General features: G+C 37.8%; 1 protein-coding gene across 1 annotated transcript in view; it reads right to left on the bottom strand.

Moving 5' to 3' along the window:
- Window positions 1–22300, bottom strand: part of MALRD1 (MAM and LDL receptor class A domain containing 1) — a 516995-nt gene that overhangs the window by 429351 nt on the left and 65344 nt on the right. The window contains exons 12-13 of the mRNA XM_049777533.1: window positions 10038–10187; window positions 1784–1881 (exon numbers count right to left, since the gene is read on the bottom strand). Coding sequence (XP_049633490.1) covers window positions 1784–1881; window positions 10038–10187 — 248 coding nt within the window. The remainder of the gene's footprint in view (window positions 1–1783; window positions 1882–10037; window positions 10188–22300) is intronic.

The following is a 22300-nucleotide window of genomic DNA, read 5'->3' as shown; positions in this document are numbered from 1 at the left end:
CATTATAAAGTAATTTAAATATCCCTCCCTTGAACTCAGACTTTACTAACATCAAAGCAAAGTTGAATAAAAAAGAAAAAATGAAATGCCTCCTTTAGTGGTTAGTTGATAATACTTTCTGAAATGCTCTTCCTCAAAATAAGGAAGACAATTAAGTCAGTATCTAAGACCTTGGAATGTTGAGGATTTGATCCTATGACATAAACAATCAAGCATCTACAAGCATCTACAATATTCTAAATGAGCTCTCAACCAAATAACTTCCACAGCCAGCTCCAGTTTAGGGAGCAATAGAGAAATCTTTCCTCAACTGAAATCTACCATAAATTAGCACCAAATGATCTCAAATGAATGACTAAAGAAACATGTGGATCATCTCTAAGAACATGTTGATCATTTCTGAGAACATGTAGAGCTTCGCTAAGTCTATATTTACAAAGGAATCAGTTTTATATGTGGAAGTATTGATACTGTAATTATTTTCTGATAAAGAAACAAACTTAAATACTAGAACTCCAAGACCCAAGAGCACTCTCAAACAATGGGAGAAAAGGTAAGCCAAATAGAAATATCTAGTGATACTTGGGAGTGATTCCTGGCACTGTCCTAAAGGTAGGTTTGTAATTACTCATGAAGACTTGGGGAAAAACAAGGTGTCCCACAAGAGATCAAACCGTGAACCTAGGTCTCCTGTATGTAATGTGAATAGTTTTTCCCATTGAGCTCTCTTTGGCCATAGGTATTAGTTTTATAGATGGTGGTGAGAGAGGGCGTCAGTTATTTTTAAGTGATAAATTCTATGCCAAACATTTTGCCATGTTTATTATTGGGTTCCAGTTTAAACACGTGGGGAGTCTGCCAACTCATTCTGTTGGTGTAGACACTAAATTTCTAAGAATGTTTAACTGTGGCAGAACTGATTTCGAACCAAGTTGATCTGACACCAAATTTCCTCACAATTGTGTTACAGACATAGAATCATATGCCTTGTTCTCTGTACTTCATCCCCAATGAGTATCTGGATAAAGTGTTAAAGATGTAGTATTTTATAAAAGAAAAACTAATAAAAATGATAAAAATCAGTATTTAAATAGGTTGTTCACTTAGATACTTATAAACTACAAACAAGTTCAAAGAAGCAATTAATGAAGAATGGTACATATAGAAACTAAACAAAATCTAAAATTGCATGCATAGTTCTTTCTTTTTTTTTTTACATAGTTCTTTCTTTAATAGTCTTTTCATCTTTCCTTCAACAAAAACTTTTGTTCATTTAATAGGTTTTATTTTACTCAGTTAACATTGTTGATGAAAATAACAAGCATTTCTGGAAATGTATATTCAGAGTTTTAAATAATTGAAATAGCAAGTTCGAAAGAATATGAAATAGTAGGATATTTTAAATAGGTCCCCCAAGAAACAAAACTAATGGTATACATTACATGTTGTAAAATCATCTTGAAACAGCATGATATTTTGTGTTAAAATAGCTCATATCAGGAGCCAGAGTGGTGGCACAGGTGGTAGGGCATTTGACTTGCACCCCCTAGCCTATGACAGACTGACATTCAATCCCCTGGCATACCATATGGTCCCCAAGCCGGGGGCAATTTCTAGGTGCATAGCCTGTGTGTCACTTGGTGTGTCCCATCCCCCCCAAAAAATAGCTCACGTCAGTGTCTCATGTCATTATGAAAACTGCAATAAAATAAACAAGGGACTTATAAGCATGATAAACCCTAGGACCACAGAATGGTCTGTGTAAATTCCAATTGTTGATTACCTGGCATGGGGAAGAGGCAGAAACTGATTTTATCAGAAGAAGACTTCCAAGTCTGGCCACTCTAGAAGACTGATATGCTCTGAAATAAAGAAATGTTCCTGCAAAAACAAATGTAAAGTCATAGAAATATAAGTTTTATTGTTGTACATTGAATGTTTTCTTTTGCTTTGGTATCTGTCCAATATATTAAACTTTCAATCAGACAAAGAAAATTACATTTTACTTATTTACTATTAAGCTTTAGAGATAGCCAGAAGGCCTTTCATATGTATGACACTATAGATCTAAAATAAAACTCAAACCCAATTGATTGAAAACAAGCCCTTGATCTAAAACCCATAGGCACACAAGTTCTAATGACTTAATACATGTTGTAGACTTTGAAATAAAATTAGATGAAGCTTTTTAAGGTTATGATCAGATAGTCAATGTGCCCTTATGAGATTCCCTTTAAGAGCTTTTTTTTTTTTTTTAGTTCTTACAAAGTACTGAGGGAGATGAACCTATGGAATGAATTTGGTTTCCCCTAGGGTTTTCATGCTTGACACTGTTGTCAGTGCTAGTGGGGATGAAAGCTTAATTAAAGATCTAATCTGAGAGTTAACAAAATAACTGCCTTTAGATTTTAACGTCAGTGGATATGCTCATGGCAAATGTATAGGAGATAGCATCACTTAGCAGCTCAAAAGAACACATATTCTAAACGGCTGGCAGAGCAAGCAAGCTCCAATGAATATTAAAAAGTTACAAGGAAGGCTATGCCCCAGTCAAGGTCTAGTTCTGATTCTGCCCTTTGGTAGCCACTAAGTGATGGATAACTTTGAAAGTCTACTCTTGGGACTTAATAAGTCTCATTCAAAAGGTTATTTGCCAAGACTCAGGGCAAGGCTGATTTCAGAAATAGGATTTCAAATCTCAAGAGTATAATTTTATAGATGATACTATACAATCTTAGATTTAAGTCATTGGTGTTATCTCTGAACTCAATGTAATGGGAACATAAACATGAGAAAACATCTTTAACAGTATTGTAAATCACAGTACAACAATCAGTAAAAGAAAATTAAACATTACACTACACTAAGACAAAATGATGATCTTAATGATGAGCTTAATTTTTATAATGGTTATACCATTGTATGTGTTTATTAAATTATATAAACTTTATACCAGAAAGATTACATTTTATATCATCCTAATTATACTTGAACATAAAAAATGTTTAAAGACTATAAATAATGTCTGGGATGAATTTTCATAAATTACAAACTATCACTGACAAAATGTAGAGATAAGAGTCAGATCATGACCTCACATTTTTGTAAAATATATCCCAAAATACCTATAATTTTAATTTATGCATGTCTACCAGGTATTCATGTAAGTGATACCAGGAATAATAAAGGAATTAGATCAATAAAATGAGATGCCTCATTGGATGTTTAACAGAATACCTAGACTTAAAAAGAAAAATCTAACCCCCACAAAAAAGGACAGTAAGAAAAAGGTCAAGACTTTATTATGAAAAGAAAACTTGTAGAATTTCAATCCATTCATCTTCTGTGTCAAATTTAAAAATTTTTTTTGCTATTAACCACTTCTAAACATTGCAATCCTTAAATAAGCTTTGAAAATACCAGGTCTGGGATCTTGGCCTCAGATAGAACTATAGGATTGCTTCTGCTGAATGACCCTGGAAACTTCTATTTCAACCCTTCTTTGTTATCCTGTTTTCTTTTTCTTTTCACTAGGTATCTTAACTACCACCAATTATTTTGAGATTTAATGATAATAATGAATTCAAAAAACAAAGCACTGACTCAATGACAGCTATTTCTTTGCTTTAGCTTTTTTGTAGAAAAAAATAATTTCAATTCCTTTGTCCCTCACATTTCAAATTATAACATCTTCCCCCAATTTCATCACTTTATTGTTATCTCTAAATCATGTTCTCATAGAAAAAGAAAACTAAAGAAGAGTTTCTTTCAAGATTTAACAAAAGGAACATTTTTAAACAGTTTTGCATAGCATAATTAAAACGGTATAAGAAGTCAAAACTCAGACAATGGTGGGTGGAGAAAACACTGATGAAGGGTGTGGTGCTGGAAAGTTGTGTAAATGCCGATCACAGATAAAGTATTGTAAAATTTTAAATCACAGTGACTAAAAAACAATTGCTTTTAAAGTCAAAAGTATGAAGGAATGGAGGCAAAGAAATAGTACAGAAGGTAGGGCATTTGCCTTGCATGTGACTAACATAAATTCAATCCCCAGCATCCCATCTGGTCCCCCAAACCTGCCAGGAATGACCCTTGTGTGCAGGTCAGAATTACTGAGCACCAGTAGATATGACTTTCCTCTAAAATATGACTGAAGATAAGTTACAAATATTCTGTAATTGCCCAGTCGCTGGTGATATACCTGGAATTCTCACTAGAATAAAAAAACAAATTATCAAGTCATGTTTGTTAAGCTATTACTCTATAAAAAAGTCTGAACAGATTTGAGTGTATTTGTTCCTCATAATTATTTTATGAGAAAGGTGCTTTCATTTCTTCAATTTTTTAGAGATCAGACAAATAAGCCTAAAGCACAGAGGTACTCAGTAGACTTACTCCAGTTCATCTCCAGCCTTCCATCCTTCCTCCCGAGTAGGCCACATAAACCACAGGAATTATGGTCCTGGTGTAAGCCTTCACCTCTTCCCCTGACTTTATTTCAATCCATGCATGTACTTTTTTTATATTACTCCCTTCCTAATAAGAACCGCAGCAAATTAGAAAACTAATGGGTTTATGCTTTAATGTGAATAAAAGAATTATCATTATCCTTCAGGTCAAAGTCTCACTTATACCTGTTTCTTCCTCTGTTATTTCATCTTGTCTCATTTCTAACCTTCCTTGTCCAATACATACATATCTCTCCACCACAATGATGTCAACTCGCCCATCCTTCATAGGCTCTATTTGTTCCATACCATCTCTTCTTAATTCCTTACATCTGCCTTCCTGTCTACTTTCTATTTTCCTTCAGAGCAGTTTAGGAGAGATGCATCTGAAACTCAATGATGAGTCATCTTTCATTCCTCATAGAGTACTTAAATTTTGAATTCTCCCTCACAAGTTCCAATCACTAGACTCAGACCATCTCAAGGGCAGATGATGTCTATGTATACATACATTCATACACACACAGGTAAAATAGATGGTGTATATTTAAGAACAATTAAGAAAAGCCACTGAGTGAGCTTGAATATTAATCTATAGCAATAATATTTCATCATTTTCCGTTTTAAACTTTAATCTATTCTGCTAAAAAAAACTTACATAAAAAACATACTGGTGGGGCCAGAGTAATAGCGCAGCTGTAGGGCATTTGCCTTTCTTCACGCAGCTGATCCAGAATGGAACTCGGTTCAATCCCCAGCATACCATATGGTCCCCCAAGCCAGGAGCTATTTCTGAGCATATAGCCAGGAGTAACCCCTGTGCATGCCCCCCCCAAAAAAAAACCATATTGGCATTAAAATAAAAAATTAAAATTCAGCTCCTCTCTCAAATAATGAGTGAATTTTTTTCCATATCTAGGCTGTTGTACTAAGTGCTACAATGGACACTGGTGTGCATATTATAAAAGAAAACAATGCTTTATGGCTTGGGTATATTATCCAGCCAGGAGGAATGAAAAAAAAATCATGTAGTTTTCTGCAATTTGAATGAAGCTGGAGGAGCCTGTATTAAGTAAAGTAAGTCAGAAGGACAAGGACAAATGCCAGTTGTTTTCATCAATATATGGTATACAGAATAGCATGTATAGGGAAGGGAATGATTCATATTTGCTGAAAATTTTGTTTCAAGATGATAAATAATTATGACATTTCCATATTTTCTGCAATATTTTAGGAGGGGGGAAGGGAGAGAGGGGGAAGGGGAGGAGGGGGAAGGGGAGGGGAGTAAAGGGGAGAAGAGGGGAAAGGGAGGAGAGGGGAGGGCAAGGGGAGAGAAAGGGGAGGAGAGGGGGAAGGGGAGAGGGGGAAGGTGAGGAGAGGGGAAGGGGAGAGGGGAAGGGGAGGAGAGGGGAAAGGGAGAGGGGGAAGGGGAGGAGAGGGGGGAAGGGGAGGGGAGAGGGGAGAGAAGGGGAGGGGAGAGGGGAGAGAAGGGGAGAGAAGGAGAGGGGAGGGAAGGGAAGGAGAGGGGAGAGGAGGGGAGGAGAGGAGAGGGGAGTAGAGGGAGGGGAGAGAGGAAAGGAAGGAGAGGAAAGGGAGGGAGGGGAGGGAGGGAAAGAAGGAGAGGGAGGGGAGGGGGAAGGGGAGAGGGGGAAGGGGAGGAGAGGGGAAGGGGAGGGGAGAGGAGAGGGTGAAGGGGAGGGGAGAGGGTGAAGGGGAGGGGAGAGGGGAGAGAAGGGGAGGGGAGAGGGGAGAGAAGGGGAGGGAAGGAAAGGGGAGAGAAGGGGAGGGAAGGAGAGGGGAGGGGAGGGAAGGAAAGGAGAGGGGAGGAGAGGGAGGGGAGGTAGGGGAGAGAGGAAAGGAAGGAGAAGAAAGGGAGGGAGGGGAGGGAGAGAAAGAATGAGAGGGAGGGGAGGGAGGGGAGGGAGGGAAGGGAGGAAAGGAAGGAGAGGGAGAAAGGAAGGAGAGGGAGGGAAAGGAAGGAAGAGAGGGAAGGAAGGTAAGGAAGAGAGGGGAGGGAGGGAGGGGAGGAAGGGAAGGAAGAGAGGGGAGGGAGGGAGGGAAGAGAGGGGAGGGAGGGAGGGAAGGAAGGGAAGGAAGAGAGGACAGGAAGGGAGGGAAGGGAGGGAAGAAAGGGAGGACAGGAAGGGAGAGAAGGGAGGGAAGGAAGGGAGGGAAGGAAGGAAGGGAGGAAGGGAAGGAAGGGAGGGAAGGGAGGGAAGGGAGGGAGGAAAGGGAGGGGACGGAAGGGGGAGAAAAGGAGGGAGGAAAGGGAGGGAGAAAAGGGAGGGAGGAAAGAAAAGAAAGAATGACAGAAGGAAGAAAGAAAGAAAAGAAAGTAAAAGAAAAGAAAGAAAAAAGAAGAAAGAAAAGAGAGAAAGAAAGAAGGAAGGAAGGAAGGAAGGAAGGAAGGAAGGAAGGAAGGAAGGAAGGAAGGAAGGAAGGAAGGAAGGAAGGAAGGAAGGAAGGAAGGGAGGGAGGGAAGGAAGGGAAGGGAGGAAAAGGGAGGAAAAGGGAGGGAAAGGGAGGGAAAGGGAGGGAAAGGGAGGGAAAGGGAGGAGGGGGAAAGGGAGGAGGGGGAAAGGGAGGAGGGGGAAGGGAGGAGGGGGAAAGGGAGGGGGGGAAAGGGAGGGGGGGAAAGGGAGGGGGGAAAGGAAGGGGGGAAGGAGGGGGGGAAGGGAGGGGGGAAAAGGGAGGGGGAAAAAAGGGAGGGGGGAAAAAGGGAGGGGGGAAAAAGGGAGGGGGGAAAAAGGGAGGGGGGGAAAAAGGGAGGGGGGAAAAAGGGAGGGGGGAAAAGGGAGGGGGGAAAAAGGGAGGGGGAAAAAGGGGGGAGGAAAAAAGGGGGGAGGGAAAAAGGGGGAGGGAAAAAGGGGGAGGGAAAAGGGGGGGAGGGAAAAAGGGGGGAGGGAAAGGGAGGGAAAGGGAGGGAGGAGGGAAGGGAAGGGAGGGAGGGAAGGGAAGGGAAGGGAGGGAGGGAAGGGAAGGGAGGGAGGGAGGGAAGGGAAGGGAGGGAGGGAGGGAAGGGAAGGGAGGGAGGGAAGGGAAGGGAAGGGAGGGAGGGAAGGAAGGGAAGGGAGGGAGGGAAGGGAAGGGAAGGGAGGGAGGGAAGGAAGGGAGGGAAGGGAGGGAAGGGAGGGAAGGGAGGGAAGGAAGGGAAGGGAGGGAAGGAAGGGAAGGGAGGGAAGGAAGGGAGGGAAGGGAGGGAAGGGAGGGAAGGGAAGGAAGGGAGGGAAGGGAAGGAAGGGAGGGAAGGGAAGGAAGGAAAGGAAGGGAAGGAAGAAAAGGCAGGGAAGGAAGGAAAGGCAGGGAAGGAAGGAAAGGCAGGAAAGGAGGAAAGGAAGGAAGGAAGGAAGGAAGGAAGGAAGGAAGGAAGGAAGGAAGGAAGGAAGGAAGGAAGGAAGGAAGGAAGGAAGGAAGGAAGGAAGGAAGGAAGGAAGGAAGGAAGGAAGGAAGGAAGGAAGAAGAAGGAAGGAAGAAGAAAGAAAGAAAGAAAGAAAGAAAGAGGAAGGAAGAAAGAAAGAAAGAAAGAAGAAAGAAAGAAAGAAAGAAAGAAAGGAAGGAAGGAAGGAAGGAAGGAAGGAAGGAAGGAAGGAAGGAAAGAAAGAAAGAAAGAAGAAAGAAAGAAAGAAAGAAAGAAAGAAAGAAAGAAAGAAAGAAAGAAAGAAAGAAAGAAAGAAAGAAAGAAAGAAAGAAAGAAAGAAAGAAAGAAAGAAAGAAAGAAAGAAAAAGGAGAAAGAAGAAAAAGGAGAAAGAAAGAAGAAGAAAGAAAATTACAAACTCTTCTTGAGTTACAATATTTGTTAAAAGACATTATTATTTGGAAATTAAGACAGTGGTGTGTGTTCTTTAGCTATCTCCACTCAACCAATTTTCTTTATATGTTATTTAGTCTTTTGTTAAAGTAGTTTTATTTTAAAAGAACCATAGTTATTAACTAATGAGATATAATAGTAAGAAGCTGGATTCCATTGTTTACATGCAGGTGACACATGAAAATTGCCCCACAGTGCATGATCTTCCAAGCATCTCCAGGAGTTATCATATAGCACCAAAATGGAAGTAAACACTAAGTACTACCAGGTGTGTCCTCAAATCCAAGACAAAAAGGAAAACAACTTAGTTGCCAGATCGGTTTTCTTAAGTATTGTTTCAAGAATAAAATCTTTTCACACTAAGAAAAAGAAAAAAGGTAAGCAAAACATTAACTCTAGATTACAGAAACAAAATACCAAAAAAGGAGAGAAATAGATGGGAGAAGGAAATGTAGGTAGATAGGTAGGTATGTCAGTAGGTAGGTAGTGAGGTAGATAGATGATAGGTAGATAGATGATAGATAGATAGATAGATAGATAGATAGATAGATAGATAGATAGATAGATAGATAGATAGATAGAAATATAGATAGATAGGTAGGTAGATAGATACATACATAGATGATAGATAAGATAGGATGGATAAGATAGGATAGATAGATGATAGATTGAGATAGATGATAGAGAAACAGATAGATGATAGATGATAAATAAATGATAGAGATAAAGAGATAGATAGACAGACAGACAGATAGACCCAACAGCATAGAAGGCATGGGAACCAAGATTCAGTAGTTAAACTTAAAATGCATCTGTCAAGGAGTCTATACCTCGAGTCATTGGTAGAGAGATGGTGCCACTGGTAGTAGGATTAAGGTTGAGAACAGTGTATACCCAAAACTTTCTTGTAAACAACTTTGTAAGTCACATGCTTAAACAAAAATCTCTTTTTAATGAGTTCAGTTTATAGTTTTAGAAGACAGGCTGTCTTTCTCCCACTTGCTGATAGCCTTTCCCACCCACCCTAATTCTCAATAACTGTAGAAAAGTGCAAAACTGTCAACATGGTATTTTTAGCATACTTATTTAGAAATATCAAAGAAAAAAATGTTCAGTGGGATTTTGTATGAGCAGGAAGTAGATCTACAGTTGCATTATTATAAAGTTAAATGACATTAAGGTCCTGATAACTGGTATCAAATCAAAATGAAAAGTCAAAAACTCTGCCTTTCAGTGGAGTTTCGCCAAGTCAACCGAGAATATTATGAGAGTACAATTTCTCTATTTAAGGAGTATATAAAAAAAACTGCCACGATGGTTAAAAATAAAGAAAAATGATATTTTAGAAGAATCTTTAAAAGTCACAACACCGAATTTAAGTATCTGTGGAATTTTTTTTACTTAGAATGCTAAATTTGTTTTCTCAGAAAAAAAGATTGAACTAATTTTTTTTCTGTTTTGCAAAAATTGGATGGCTTGACATAAAGAAAAGTCCATTGTGCATGATTCCCAGAAACTAGAGAGAATTGCGAGGAGACTTCCACTCTTCAGTTCTTCAATTCAATTTTTTAAAGAGGTGACAAAAAATATTAATCATTAAAAAAATATTCTTTTCCAGAAACTCAATTGACTGTAAATTAAGTAAATGTGGAGAATTTAAAGCAAGGCAAACTGATATTCTATAATATAGTCTAGAGAGAGAAATGTAAATGTATAGAATCATAAACATGCACAACATGGAAGAAAGATAATCTCTTAACAAACATCAGTGTCCTACCTGGATTTTTGTTTGCTGGATTACCCATGTCAGGAAGAAGGTGCTTCTGCTGGCTGTTCTGTCCTTTCACAAATTCCCAGTGTGTCTCTTCTGCGTCGAATGGCTTCCAGCCACAGAAACCAGACTCAAAGTCACATGTTAAACTATTTGCTGTTGAGCATGAAACAGAAAACAAAGTGAAGAAAAGTTAGGAAATGATGAAATTTGTTGAGCTCATTTTAGCAATCAATTTTAGGATACAGAATAATCTTACCCTGGAGGTAAATTATTTTCTGATTTCCTATATGGTCTTACGTTTTTGCAGCCTAGCCCAGAAGCCCACCACCCTTTCTTAGCCATATGCCTTCAAGACTTGTTCCCTGTATTCTGACTCCACAATGAATGCATATCTAATGAATTCAACAATGCAACATGAAACATCCTACAAGAATTATCATATCCAAAAAGATTAACTGTCACAGTAAATTACTTTACAATGGTATGTTTGTAAGTAGAATATCTAGGCTTTTAACAATTTGGGCCAAAATTTATACTCAAAGCTTCCCTAATGTAGAACTGACTGTCTTAAAACCAAAATTTCATCTTCACATGTGTACTATTATTACTTTTCATTTTACATGATATGGCTAGTATTTCATCAGTCTATTAAATATGCTTACTACAGCTCTAGGAAATCAAAACATCTATGTCTATAGTCAGGGATCCTAGGCTTCATGTCCTCTAATTAATCATTAAGACATCAATATTTAAAACATGCAAGTGCACCATACATAAATTGAAACCATGTAATTTAATATTCATGTATCTCAAACATTAAGATTTTATAATTATGCATGTTTAGATGTCTAATTTAAAGTACTTTTTCTTAAAAGCAAATATAGTTATCTTTCTTAAGAGGATTTCAAAAAAAATTTTAAGAATGAATGAATTACATGACAATCATAACATATGCTGTAGATTACCAAATGTGACTCAAATTAACAAGGAGATGCCTTGCAAGGATATGCCCATGGAAATCTTTCAGACATAATTTTCTAAACTTAGGTTTGGCTACATTACTACTAGATATTTTGAAAAGTTATTCCTCCAAAGGTCAGAGAGATGGTACAAGACTTAAGGTATTTGCCTTGCATATAACTGTAGATATTGTAATACACTTGCTACTTTCCCTTTCCTCCTCTCACCTTTTTTGACTTGTTAAAACCCACCCGGCTTGATTAGACACCCATCTAGTTTTAATTAATACAAGTACCTTAACTATGTCAACCCTGCCCTTCATGTGAATTACCTTTGTTCTGTTAACTTTGGCTAATAAAAGCTAGCAGGGAGGTACAGAGGGAGTTGGCTCAGTTTAATCCAAGAGGCTGCTCAACCCCCTGGACCTATGCTCTTTCTTCCATGAATCCATTTGTTTCTTGTTGCTGACCCTTGTTGCTGACTCGTCCATTCCAGAGTTAAAACAAAGACAGACTGCAACTTCTACTGCCTGCCCACCTTTGCCTTACATATAACTAAGCCCAGTTTTATCCCTGGTTTCATCAAGCACTGCTGGTGTTGTCTCAAAAGTGAAAAAGTTGCTCCTTCAGGAGTATATCCTCTTTGAGAAAGAAAGAAATGTGGCAGTGTAGGATAACTATAAATCAAAAGCACAAACTCAACAACACTGATAATGTGAGACTTAAGCTGTAACAATCCAACTTTTTTTTTTTTTTTTGGTTTTTGGGTCACACCCAGCGGTGCTCAAGGGTTACTCCTGGCTGTCTGCTCAGAAATAGCTCCTGGCAGGCATGGGGGACCATATGGGACACCGGGATTCGAACCAACTACCTTTGCTCCTGGATTGGCTGCTTGCAAGGCAAACGCTGCTGTGCTATCTCTCCTGGGCCCAACAATCCAATTTTCTAATGTGCCTATCAAGGTGACAGACAGGGGGTATGGATGGGAGATAATGGAGTATGGAAACACTGGTGATGTGAGTTGACATTGGTGGTGGAATTATACTCCTAATACTTAACTAGCAATTTTACAAATCATGCTGTTTTACATTAAAAATTCTTTTTTATATAAAAAAGAATATCGTCTATATCATCTATGACTTAAAAGTATTAAATACTGACTACCTAGCTTTGACTGTCTCCCTGGACATACAGAGCAGTCTCTGAATTAGATCCTTGGATCTTCATTTGTTATCACCATCCACGCTGCTTCCCCAGCTATCCCCATATATATCCCCATATATGATATGCTATCAATATCAAATTGCAGGTTCAAAATACATCCTTGACCTCAGAAATGTTATTTAAAAGTTCACAAATTCGGGGCTGGAGCAATGACGCACTGGTAGAACATTTGCCTTGCACGCAGCTGACCCAGAATGGACCTCCATTCAATCCCCAGCATTCCATTTTGTCCCCCAAGCCAGGAGCGATTTCCGAGTGCATAGCTAAGAATAACTCCTGAGCATCACCGGGTATGGCCCAAAAATAATAATAATTTTTGGTCTAGAGTTTAATCAAGTAGTCCTTTGGCCCCTCTTAAATGGGAGCCACAATTCCTAGAGACCCACTACCCCATATGAGAATATTTTTTACATATTTTATTTAGTTGCTTAGATATTTTAATTACTTTATTTAAACATCATGGTTTACAAAATGTTCATAATATAAGCGTGTTTTTTTTCTTCACAGCTACGAAGTTCATGATTGAGTTTCATTCACAGATCTTTGATCATGAACATATCATCCTCTTCCCTACCGAGAAAAGAGTGTGAAATGCTTAGAAGACCAGTAAGTGTGCAACTGGAAAGCACAAAGTATTCCAAATATCACAAAACCCTGAGGCAGACTGCACAGCTGTGCCTGTGTCATTCAGCCACAAACCATGAAAGAAGATTCTAGAACAAAATTGGCTTGAGGAAAATTCATTTTTCTAATTCCCCAGATGTTTTGTCAGTTAAAATGTCGATCATTACACTCCTCATGGAACAGTAAACATCACTGTCCTTTGAAAAATGAAGATTAATTTTTAAAATTCATCACCATAATGACATTGAGAAAGCAGAGCAGACAATCCCCTCCATAAAAATACTAGTGAGTTTCTCAGCTGTTTTTACCAATTATATTTATTCCAGTATACTTCAAAGGGCTATTTTTAAACTAAAATAAAAATAAAATTCCTATCACAAAGACAGAAGTTCTTCCACTAACATGTCCCTATGATTGAAAGTTTAAGGTAAACTGTATAAATATATAGAAAAATTAAATACCAAATGTAATCAAAATATTAAATATTAAATGTGAGAAACTAATAAATGCCTTTGAATGCTCAAATTTTGTAAAATATAAAAGATTTCATATTATAAATAAAATGTGTTCACTACAATTTGGTTCTTTCTTAAAATTTTTGTGATAAAATGGTTTTTAACATTTGCATCAAGGAATGAAATAATTTAGTGAAGTTTCACTGAGATCATCATTTAGAGTAGTATTTTTAAATTATAACAAAGAGTTCTCTTAGATATTCAAGCAATGCAGCATATTGGCAGGGAAAATTTTTTTATTGTGACAACTGAAAAAAATTCTCCTGGACCATAAAAATTAAAATATTCATGAAACTTTCGGCTCAAAAATGTACAAATCACATGAGAATGAATGGGAAATATTCCTCTTAGACATATGTAATATATATTATCATGATTATGCTACATAAATGTTTCTAATATTTATTGAGGAAAAAACAAGGATCTTTTCTCCAAGAATATATATACATGTAACACTCCATGAGTAAGTACAACAGTTCAAAAGGGTAGAAACTTCAAACATGGTAATTATCAACATTTACTGGTGAGTAGTGTCAAAAACAAATGGAAGAAGATCAACACAAAGCCTTGACTACACATCATACCATAAAGAAACAAGAAATAGCAGAAACATCAGCATAGAGAACAGGTATATAAGAGCAGCCTTTACTACAAAAGCCCATAATAATGTCTTAGAGCTCTTATACAGGACTATGGGACAAGAGGATGATGGGAAGTCAGTGATTCCAGTGGAAGCGTTCCATAACAATAAGATTTAATGCCTTAATCTTACTATATTTCAAATAACCTCTCAGCTTTTCAGTCCACGGGGGTCCTTGGATACAAAGGATGGATAACCTAAGTTGACACCTCGGCACCCAATCATACTAGAGATTATACCCAGTCTGCATTTTGAAATGTCTGGAGAAAACACTTTAACACATCCTTTATTTCTAGATTATGCCCTTTTCTAGGACCTGAAGCATGCGACCAGCCAGATCACTGAAGCAGGCACCAGTTACTCACAGACTTACATTATGGGACCTACTCATTGAACGTGGTTATGCAAACCAACATTTTCTTTCTCTCTTTTTCTTCTCACTACTTCTTCCTCCCCTTTTCTTCCTCTACCTTTTCCTCCTCATTAACATCAATTCTATCCATGTCAAATAAAAACCACACTCTTATCCTTTTCAAAAGAGAATTTGATACATAAGGTGCTGAAGACAATACTACAAAGGATAACCACCTATATAGATAGACCTCACTAACACATTGGTTAATACCCAAGACACGAAACCTATGTGTATACAAAATTGCTCCAGTCATCCACTTTATCCTGAAACCCTCATCGAGGGAAGCCCAACCCGATCGCTAACAAAATCCCTGGAAATTGAGAAAAACTCCCAACTTTGACACACCAGCCAAATCTCTCTTAGCTGATAAATTAGTTTCTTGACCTTATCTGTACTAAAATCACCTATTTCTCTTTTTTTTTATTTCTTGTTCTTCCTGGCTCTTTTTATTAAGCTATACATAAACTAACTATTGTATGTTTGTATGTGGGCATAAGCACACAGAGATTCCTCCATGAGAGTCAAACCTAAAACACAATAACCCATGCCTATAGTGTATATAGACCCTTCCATAAACTACCCCTCTCCCCCTTTCAGAAATCTGACTACCCCTTCACCCCCCCCCAATCCCAGCCTGAGTTCCTACCATATTAAAGCTCTCTACCTTCAGTTCTTAACCCATTAGGTATCAAGACTGACCTCCTACTCAATAAGCCACTACCCAGCACCCAAGCTAAGGGACACCCACCTAGACCCACACCTCGTCCCGGGCAAGAAACTACAATAAACACTCCTGCTGACACATGCTGTATGGCCTACCTTCTCACCTCTCTTGTGGACTGTTGTTCGATATTGGAATCAGATACAAAAGAATCCCCACCACAAGAACTCTACCCAAGACCTCTCTGCTGCAAATCTCTTCTCAATCTCAAGAAGACCAGGGCATGGGATGAAAATGCACCCTGGAATGCAGTCTAGTTCAACCTTTATGGAAAGCAATATGGAGATTCCTCCAAAAACTGGAAATCGAGCTCCCATACGACCCAGCTCTACCACTCCTAGGAATATACCCTAGGCACACAAAAATACAATACAAAAATCCCTTCCTTACACCTATATTCATTGCAGCACTATTTACCATAGCAAGACTCTGGAAACTACCAAGATGCCCTTCAACAGATGAATGGCTAAAGAAACTGTGGTACATATACACAATGGAATATTATGCAGCTGTCAGGAGAGATGAAATCATGAAATTTTCCTATACATGGATATACATGGAATCTATTATGCTGAGTGAAATAAGTCAGAGAGAGAAAGACACAGAATGGTCTCACTCATCTATGGGTTTTAAGAAAAAATGAAAGACATTCTTGTAATAATAACTTTTAGACACAAAAGAGAAAAGAGCTGGAAGTTACAGCTCACCTCATGAAGCTCACCACAAACAGGGATGAGTTTAGTTAGAGAAATAACTATGTTTTGAACTATCCTAATAATGAGAATGTACGAGGGGAATAGAAAGCTTGTCTAGAGAACAGGCAGGGGTTGGATGGGGAGGAGAGAGATTTGGGACATTGGTGATGGGAATGTTGCACTGGTGATGGGTGGTGTTCTTTACATGACTGAAACCCAAACACAATCATGTATGAAGAAAATCATAACACCAACAAGCCAAAAGGGAAAGATTGATAAAATAAAAAAGGAATAATTGAAGTCCCAGAAACCTGGGAAGAATATTCCCATGAAGAATCAACAGTCAAGAACATCATGGCAGAGAAATCCCCAGAGTTAAAGAGGACATAAAATCGAATCCTGCACCCCAAGACATAACCTGTACACAATAATGAATCCCACAGATAGGAATAGAATACTGAAAACAACAAGATAAGAAAGGGAAATTACATTCAAAGGAGCATCCTTAGGATTTACAGCAGACTATCAAAAAAAATCTTCAAGGCCAAAAGGCAGTGCTGGAATATAGTGACAAAACTTAACAAAATTAAAGCTTCATCAAAAATATTTCACCCAGTCTTAGTCACATACAGGTTTGAAGAAAGAATACATAGCTTCATGAATAAACAGCAGCTCACAAATTTTATAGACACAAAAACATCCTTATAAGACAAATGAAAGATCTACTTTAAGACAAAATAGAGAAAGAGACAGACCAACTCCTACATAAAGATGACACTAAATCCAATAACAATTATCTCTCTCAATATTAAGGAATAAAATGCAACAGTTAATAGACACAGTGGCAAAAAGGATCAAAATATGAATTTTACATTCTGCTGCCTACAAGAAACATATCTAAATAGTCAAAACAAACATAAATTCAAAAATCAAAGGTTGGAGTACAATTATCCAAGCAAATAACTCCCTTAGAAAAAGATGGAATGGCCATATTAATATCTATGACACAAAATTTAGACTTAAAAAGTTTCAAGAGACTTTTCATAATAATAAAAGTGTATGTACAACAGGAATAAATCATACTCCTAAATATATATGTACCCAAACCAAAATGCCCTCTGCATGCCTATATTCATTGTAGTATCATTTACAATATAGTCAGAAACTGGAAACAACCCAGAGGGCTGGCAGCAGATGAGTGGCTAAAGAAACTGTGATACATATACACAATGGAATACTATGAAGCTGTCAGGAGAAATAAAGTTGTGAAATGTTCCTATACATGGATGGACATAGAAACTATTATGCTGAGTGAAATGAGTCAGAGGGAGAAAGATAGACACAGAATAGTCTCACTCATCTGTGGGATTAAGAAAAATAAAAGACAGTATGGTAATAATACTGAGAGACCATAGATATTTTGGCTGGCTGGAATGACTAGCCCACAATATAAAACTTACCATGAAGTGTGGTGAGTGCAGTTAGAAAAATAGCTACACTAACAACTATCATGACAGTGGTAGTGAGAATAGAGAATAGAATAGAATAATAATGATACAATAAAATAGAATAATAGAATAGAATAGAGAAAATAGAATGGAATAGAATAGAATAGAATAGAATAGAATAGAATAGAATAGAATAGAATAGAATAGAATAGAATAGAATAGAATAGAATAGAATAGAATAGAATAGAATAGAATAGAATAGAATAGAATAGAATAGAATAGAATGCCTGTGTCTGTCTCAAGACAGGCAGGGGGTAGCAGAGAAGAATGATAGGGAACACTGGTAGCAGGAAGGCTGTACTTGTGAATGGGGTTTACTTTTTATGACTGAACCCCAACTACAAATATATTTGTAACCATGGTGTTTAAATATTGCAAGTCAGCCCTGAATGGGGTTGACTGATGGAGGAATGAAGGATGAGGTCTTTCCCCTCCAGGTCAGAGCACGCATCTGCCACCCTGTTTATCGGCAGTTCTAAGGCAAAGCGGCAGGTAAAAGGCTAGCAGACTGACAGGCTTGTGAAAATATCAGCTTGATTTGGAGGACAAGACTGAAGCCCAAAGCCTCAGCATCAGTTTCAGCCAAAAAGCCCCTTGCCTTCCACAGACACTTGGTTTTATCCCCCAGAATCAGGTACCACCCATTGGTGAGATCAGGTATCACCCAATGGTGGGAGCAGAATCAGGTACTACACTAGGGTGGGAGCAGAATGCCAGGTCACACCCTAGGGTAGGGCACAATCACCAATCAGGGTAGGGTCAGTAACATAATAATCCCATTGAAATATTTACATACACAACACTTAAAGATATTTTTAAAAAATACCTTAAAATGTTGTTCATATATAATAGAATACTTCTTAGTTCTAAGGAATGATGCAATGATGCACTCACAGCAACATAGGTGACTTGGAAGATAACAGATTAAATAAAGGAGGATAAATACAGGATGAAGTCACTTATATGTGGTATTTAGAACAATTGCATGAAGAAAAGCAATGGTTTAAATGGAAGCTGCCAAGAATACTCTTGACCTTAGGGTATAGTGAGGAGAAGGAAAAAATAGTGTGGAGGAGTAGACATGTGAAATAATAGGGCAGGCCCCCCCTCATGTGCATTGGTAGTCTTAAGAAAGGACAAAAATAATTACCCAACAACAATGAAATCATGAGACACAGTTTTAACAACCAAACTTAAAATGATGCCTTTTATGATGGCAAACTGGGACAGGGAGGAGTTATGGGAGGGATTCAGGGGCCACTGATGGAGAGTGGTTGACACTGGTGGTGGGATTGATGCTGAAACATTACATATCTAAAACTCAACTATAAATAACTTTGTAAATCACAATAATTTAAATAGTGTTTAAATTCACATAAGTTTGGTTCATTATGTTTTAACTATTTGGGGGAGGGAAGTTGATCTCACTCCCGGCAGTGCTTAGAGCTTATTCCTGGCTCCGAGTTCAAAGATCACTCTTGGAGGGGTTTAGGGATCCATCTGGGGCACCATGGATTTAACAGGTGTTTACCACATGCAAGGCCAGTATCTTACTAGCTGTATTATCTCTGTGGCCCCATCTGCATTTTACCAGACCCACCAAATCCATGCTATCAGTGTAGATTTGTCCTTCTAACTTTTCCAAACTATTGTTTCATCCTGTAGTGATGTTCTCAGGGACTGGTGGGTGTGAGGCATTTCACTTCCATTCTGAAAAGACTGAATTGTTCATTTGCCTTCTCCCAAGTCTCTTATCCACTGTCTCTTTTCTCTGCTGTCTCCACAGTTGTTAAGCCTCCTTAGCACAGAGATGCTTCCCTTTCATGTCCAGCAAGGACATAATGTCTTGCAGCTGGCAGGAAGGACTGTGTCCCGAGGCTCTGTGCTTAGAATAACTCCCAAGGCAGTCCGGTGTGGGGCCACCGACACTGCATAGCAAAGGCTCTAACAAGCTCCTTCTGCAAGGGCATGTGTTTTTCAAAGGCCACTGAGCTGGAAGCTCAGTCGGCCATCCCTGAGAACAGAATTTAAAAGAAATAAAAACTTGGAAGAATACCTTAGTGAGTGAGCCCTTTGAGGAAAGCACACTGGCCAGAGAATAGCCAGCTATAGTTCACAAGCAGGTGTTCATAAAAATCATTGGAAAATGCTAACAGCAGCTTCATAGAGATTCCCCAGGAAAATAGATGGAGAGAAGACTTAAACGCAGGCTTCATGAGCTTGGAAATTCTCAGAATGTTTCATATCATAAATTGAAATTAGGACTAGAGAGATAATAAAGCCTTGCACACTACCAACCTGGTTTGATCACCCTAACACATATGGTTCCCTGAGCACCACCACTCTGAACACAGAGTCAGGGGTAAGCTCTAAACAGATATGACCTAAGTACAATATATGTAGATATATTTGTAAATACATATTATATATACATACACACATAGGAAAATAACTCAAAGAGCTAAATTCATGTGTTGCCTTTGCAAAAATTTTACTTCATGGCCCCCCAAGCACTGCTAGGTTTGGTCTAAAACACATAAAAAAAATAAAATTTTTAAAGTTTAAATCTTTAAAAAAATATTATGTATAAAATATTTTAGAATGGTGTTAAGTAGCCAAAGAAAGCTTCTTTTATTTTGCAACTATTTCCATGCATGTGTTTCTATGCACATATAGACTGAAGATTGCACAAAATAGCAAAATGTTTTATTTACTCTTTTATATAATTTTTTCAGAAATAAAGGTATTGTTGATATATGTAATATTTGTGTTTATATCAACATAAGTAAGTATGCATATAGTAAAATATATAAATATGTTGTAATATAGCTATACATATCATGTCTCCTATATCAAGTTGATCTCAAGCAGTCATGGCAGATTTTCTGAAAAAGGCTATGTTTATTTAAAAAATTATTAAGACTAATATATAACCATATTAGTTGATAAACACTAGTAAGTAATGGTAGACATCTAGCTAGCTAGGAGGCATCTATGCCTACATTCACACAAAGGAAATAGCAAAACAGTACTAAATTCACTATTCTGAATAAATGTCAGATATGTAATCAATAAAAAAATGTAATAAAAATGAGAAAATAGTTCACAAATAAAATCCTGATAGCTAGCAATACTCCAGAAAGAATGTGATTAAGAAAACAACTTTTTTATTTCTATTTTAATTTTATTTCTTTAGTCCCCTTAAATTAGCAAATTATTCATGATTCAGTTTCTGACACAAAATGTTCCAAACCCATTCTCTTCATCACTGATCATTTCGCTCCATCAATGTTTTACCCCTAGTTGCCTCCCAATAGTCTATTATATTCATATTAACATATACACACATATTAAGTATAAATGTTAATTAATATATTGACATATATTAATTATTGCACTGTGGTTCATAGTACTGCCCTTTGCTGATAGGGTTTCATACATATTTTTAGCACCACTCCAATATTTTTCTCCACTGTAAGTATTTCTCCACTGCCCCCAACCCCTCATGCCTATCTACAACCCCTTCACGTGGCATGCTTTCTACTGAATACCACTTCTCATATTCTTTGTTTCCATTGTCTTCAGGTATTCCTTATCCAAACATTATGCTTTTTTATATCTTGCATATGAGAGAGATCGTTCTATTGGTCTCTCTTTACTCTTTACTCTTTACTCAGTATAATACACTTCAGATTTCTGCATGTAGCAGCAAATCTTAAGGCCAAGTAGCATCCATTGTGTAGATGTACCATGGCTTCTTTATCTAGTAGTCTGTTCTTAGACACTTGAGTTGTTTCCAGTCTTTGGTTGCTATTGCTAGTGCTACAAGGAACATAGGGGGACAAATTTCTTTTTCTACATTTTGTCTTTGGGCTCTTCGAGTACATTCAAAGAAGTGAAATTACTACGTTAAAGCTCAATTCATGGATTTTTAGAATGTCCAAATTTAAGGAAACTAATTTAAAACAATTAAGAACCCTCCTAGGAGCCGGATGTTAGGGAGTTTGCCTTGCAGATGCTCCAGCCATATTTGAGTCCCAGTTCTACATATGATTCCCAGACCCTGGCAGGGTTAATACCTGAGCACAAAGCCAGGAATTAGTTTTAAGCACCATTAAAAAAGCAAATATAAAACCCTCATTGAATAAGTAAATAAAAGAAGTTTGTAAAAATATAAAATACATATACATTTGAATTGACAGAAAATATAGGTTAATGTAAAATAGTCTTAGAAAGGAAAATTTCCAAAAAATTATTTTTCTTAATGTTCTTTGTAAGTTCAAAATTAAGGTGTCAGCAGGGAGATTTCTTCTGAGAACTTTGTTTTTGGGTGATTGTCCTTCCACTGTAACTTTACCTTGTCCTCTTTCTTTGCATCATTGTAAAAAAAACAATAATAATTTAAAAAAATAAAGAAAAAATTTCTCCAAAAAAAAAAAAAAAAGCCAAAATGTCTAAAAACATTTTAAACACAGAATAGAAAAAAAATCTGATGTTTGTTCACATTAGTTAGAAAATTCTTATTATATTGTTTTATGAATGAAAACACCCCAAAACTCCATTGTGGTCCTACTTGTAAATAGATTTATCTATTTAAATCTAGTGTCGGGCCCGGAGAGATAGCACAGCGGCCTTTGCCTTGCAAGCAGCCGATCCAGGACCAAAGGTGGTTGGTTCGAATCTCGGTGTCCCATATGGTCCCCCGTGCCTGCCAGGAGCTATTTCTGAGCAGACAGCCAGGAGTAGGAGTAACCCCTGAGCAACGCCGGGTGTGGCCCAAAAACAAAAACAAAAACAAAAACAAAAAAATCTAGTGTCAAAGTCGAAGTATTTGAGGATCCAATTGACATGCTGTCTACTGAGAAATTTTTCTTTTCTGGTGGGGCACACCAGTGACGCTCAGGGGCTATGCACTCAGAAATTGCTCCTGGCTTGGGGGACCATATGGGACACGGGGGGGGGGGG

Source organism: Suncus etruscus, chromosome 7, assembly GCF_024139225.1.
Source record: "Suncus etruscus isolate mSunEtr1 chromosome 7, mSunEtr1.pri.cur, whole genome shotgun sequence".
NCBI classification, from domain to species: domain Eukaryota; kingdom Metazoa; phylum Chordata; class Mammalia; order Eulipotyphla; family Soricidae; genus Suncus; species Suncus etruscus.
This window is presented reverse-complemented; position numbering and strand designations above follow the sequence as displayed.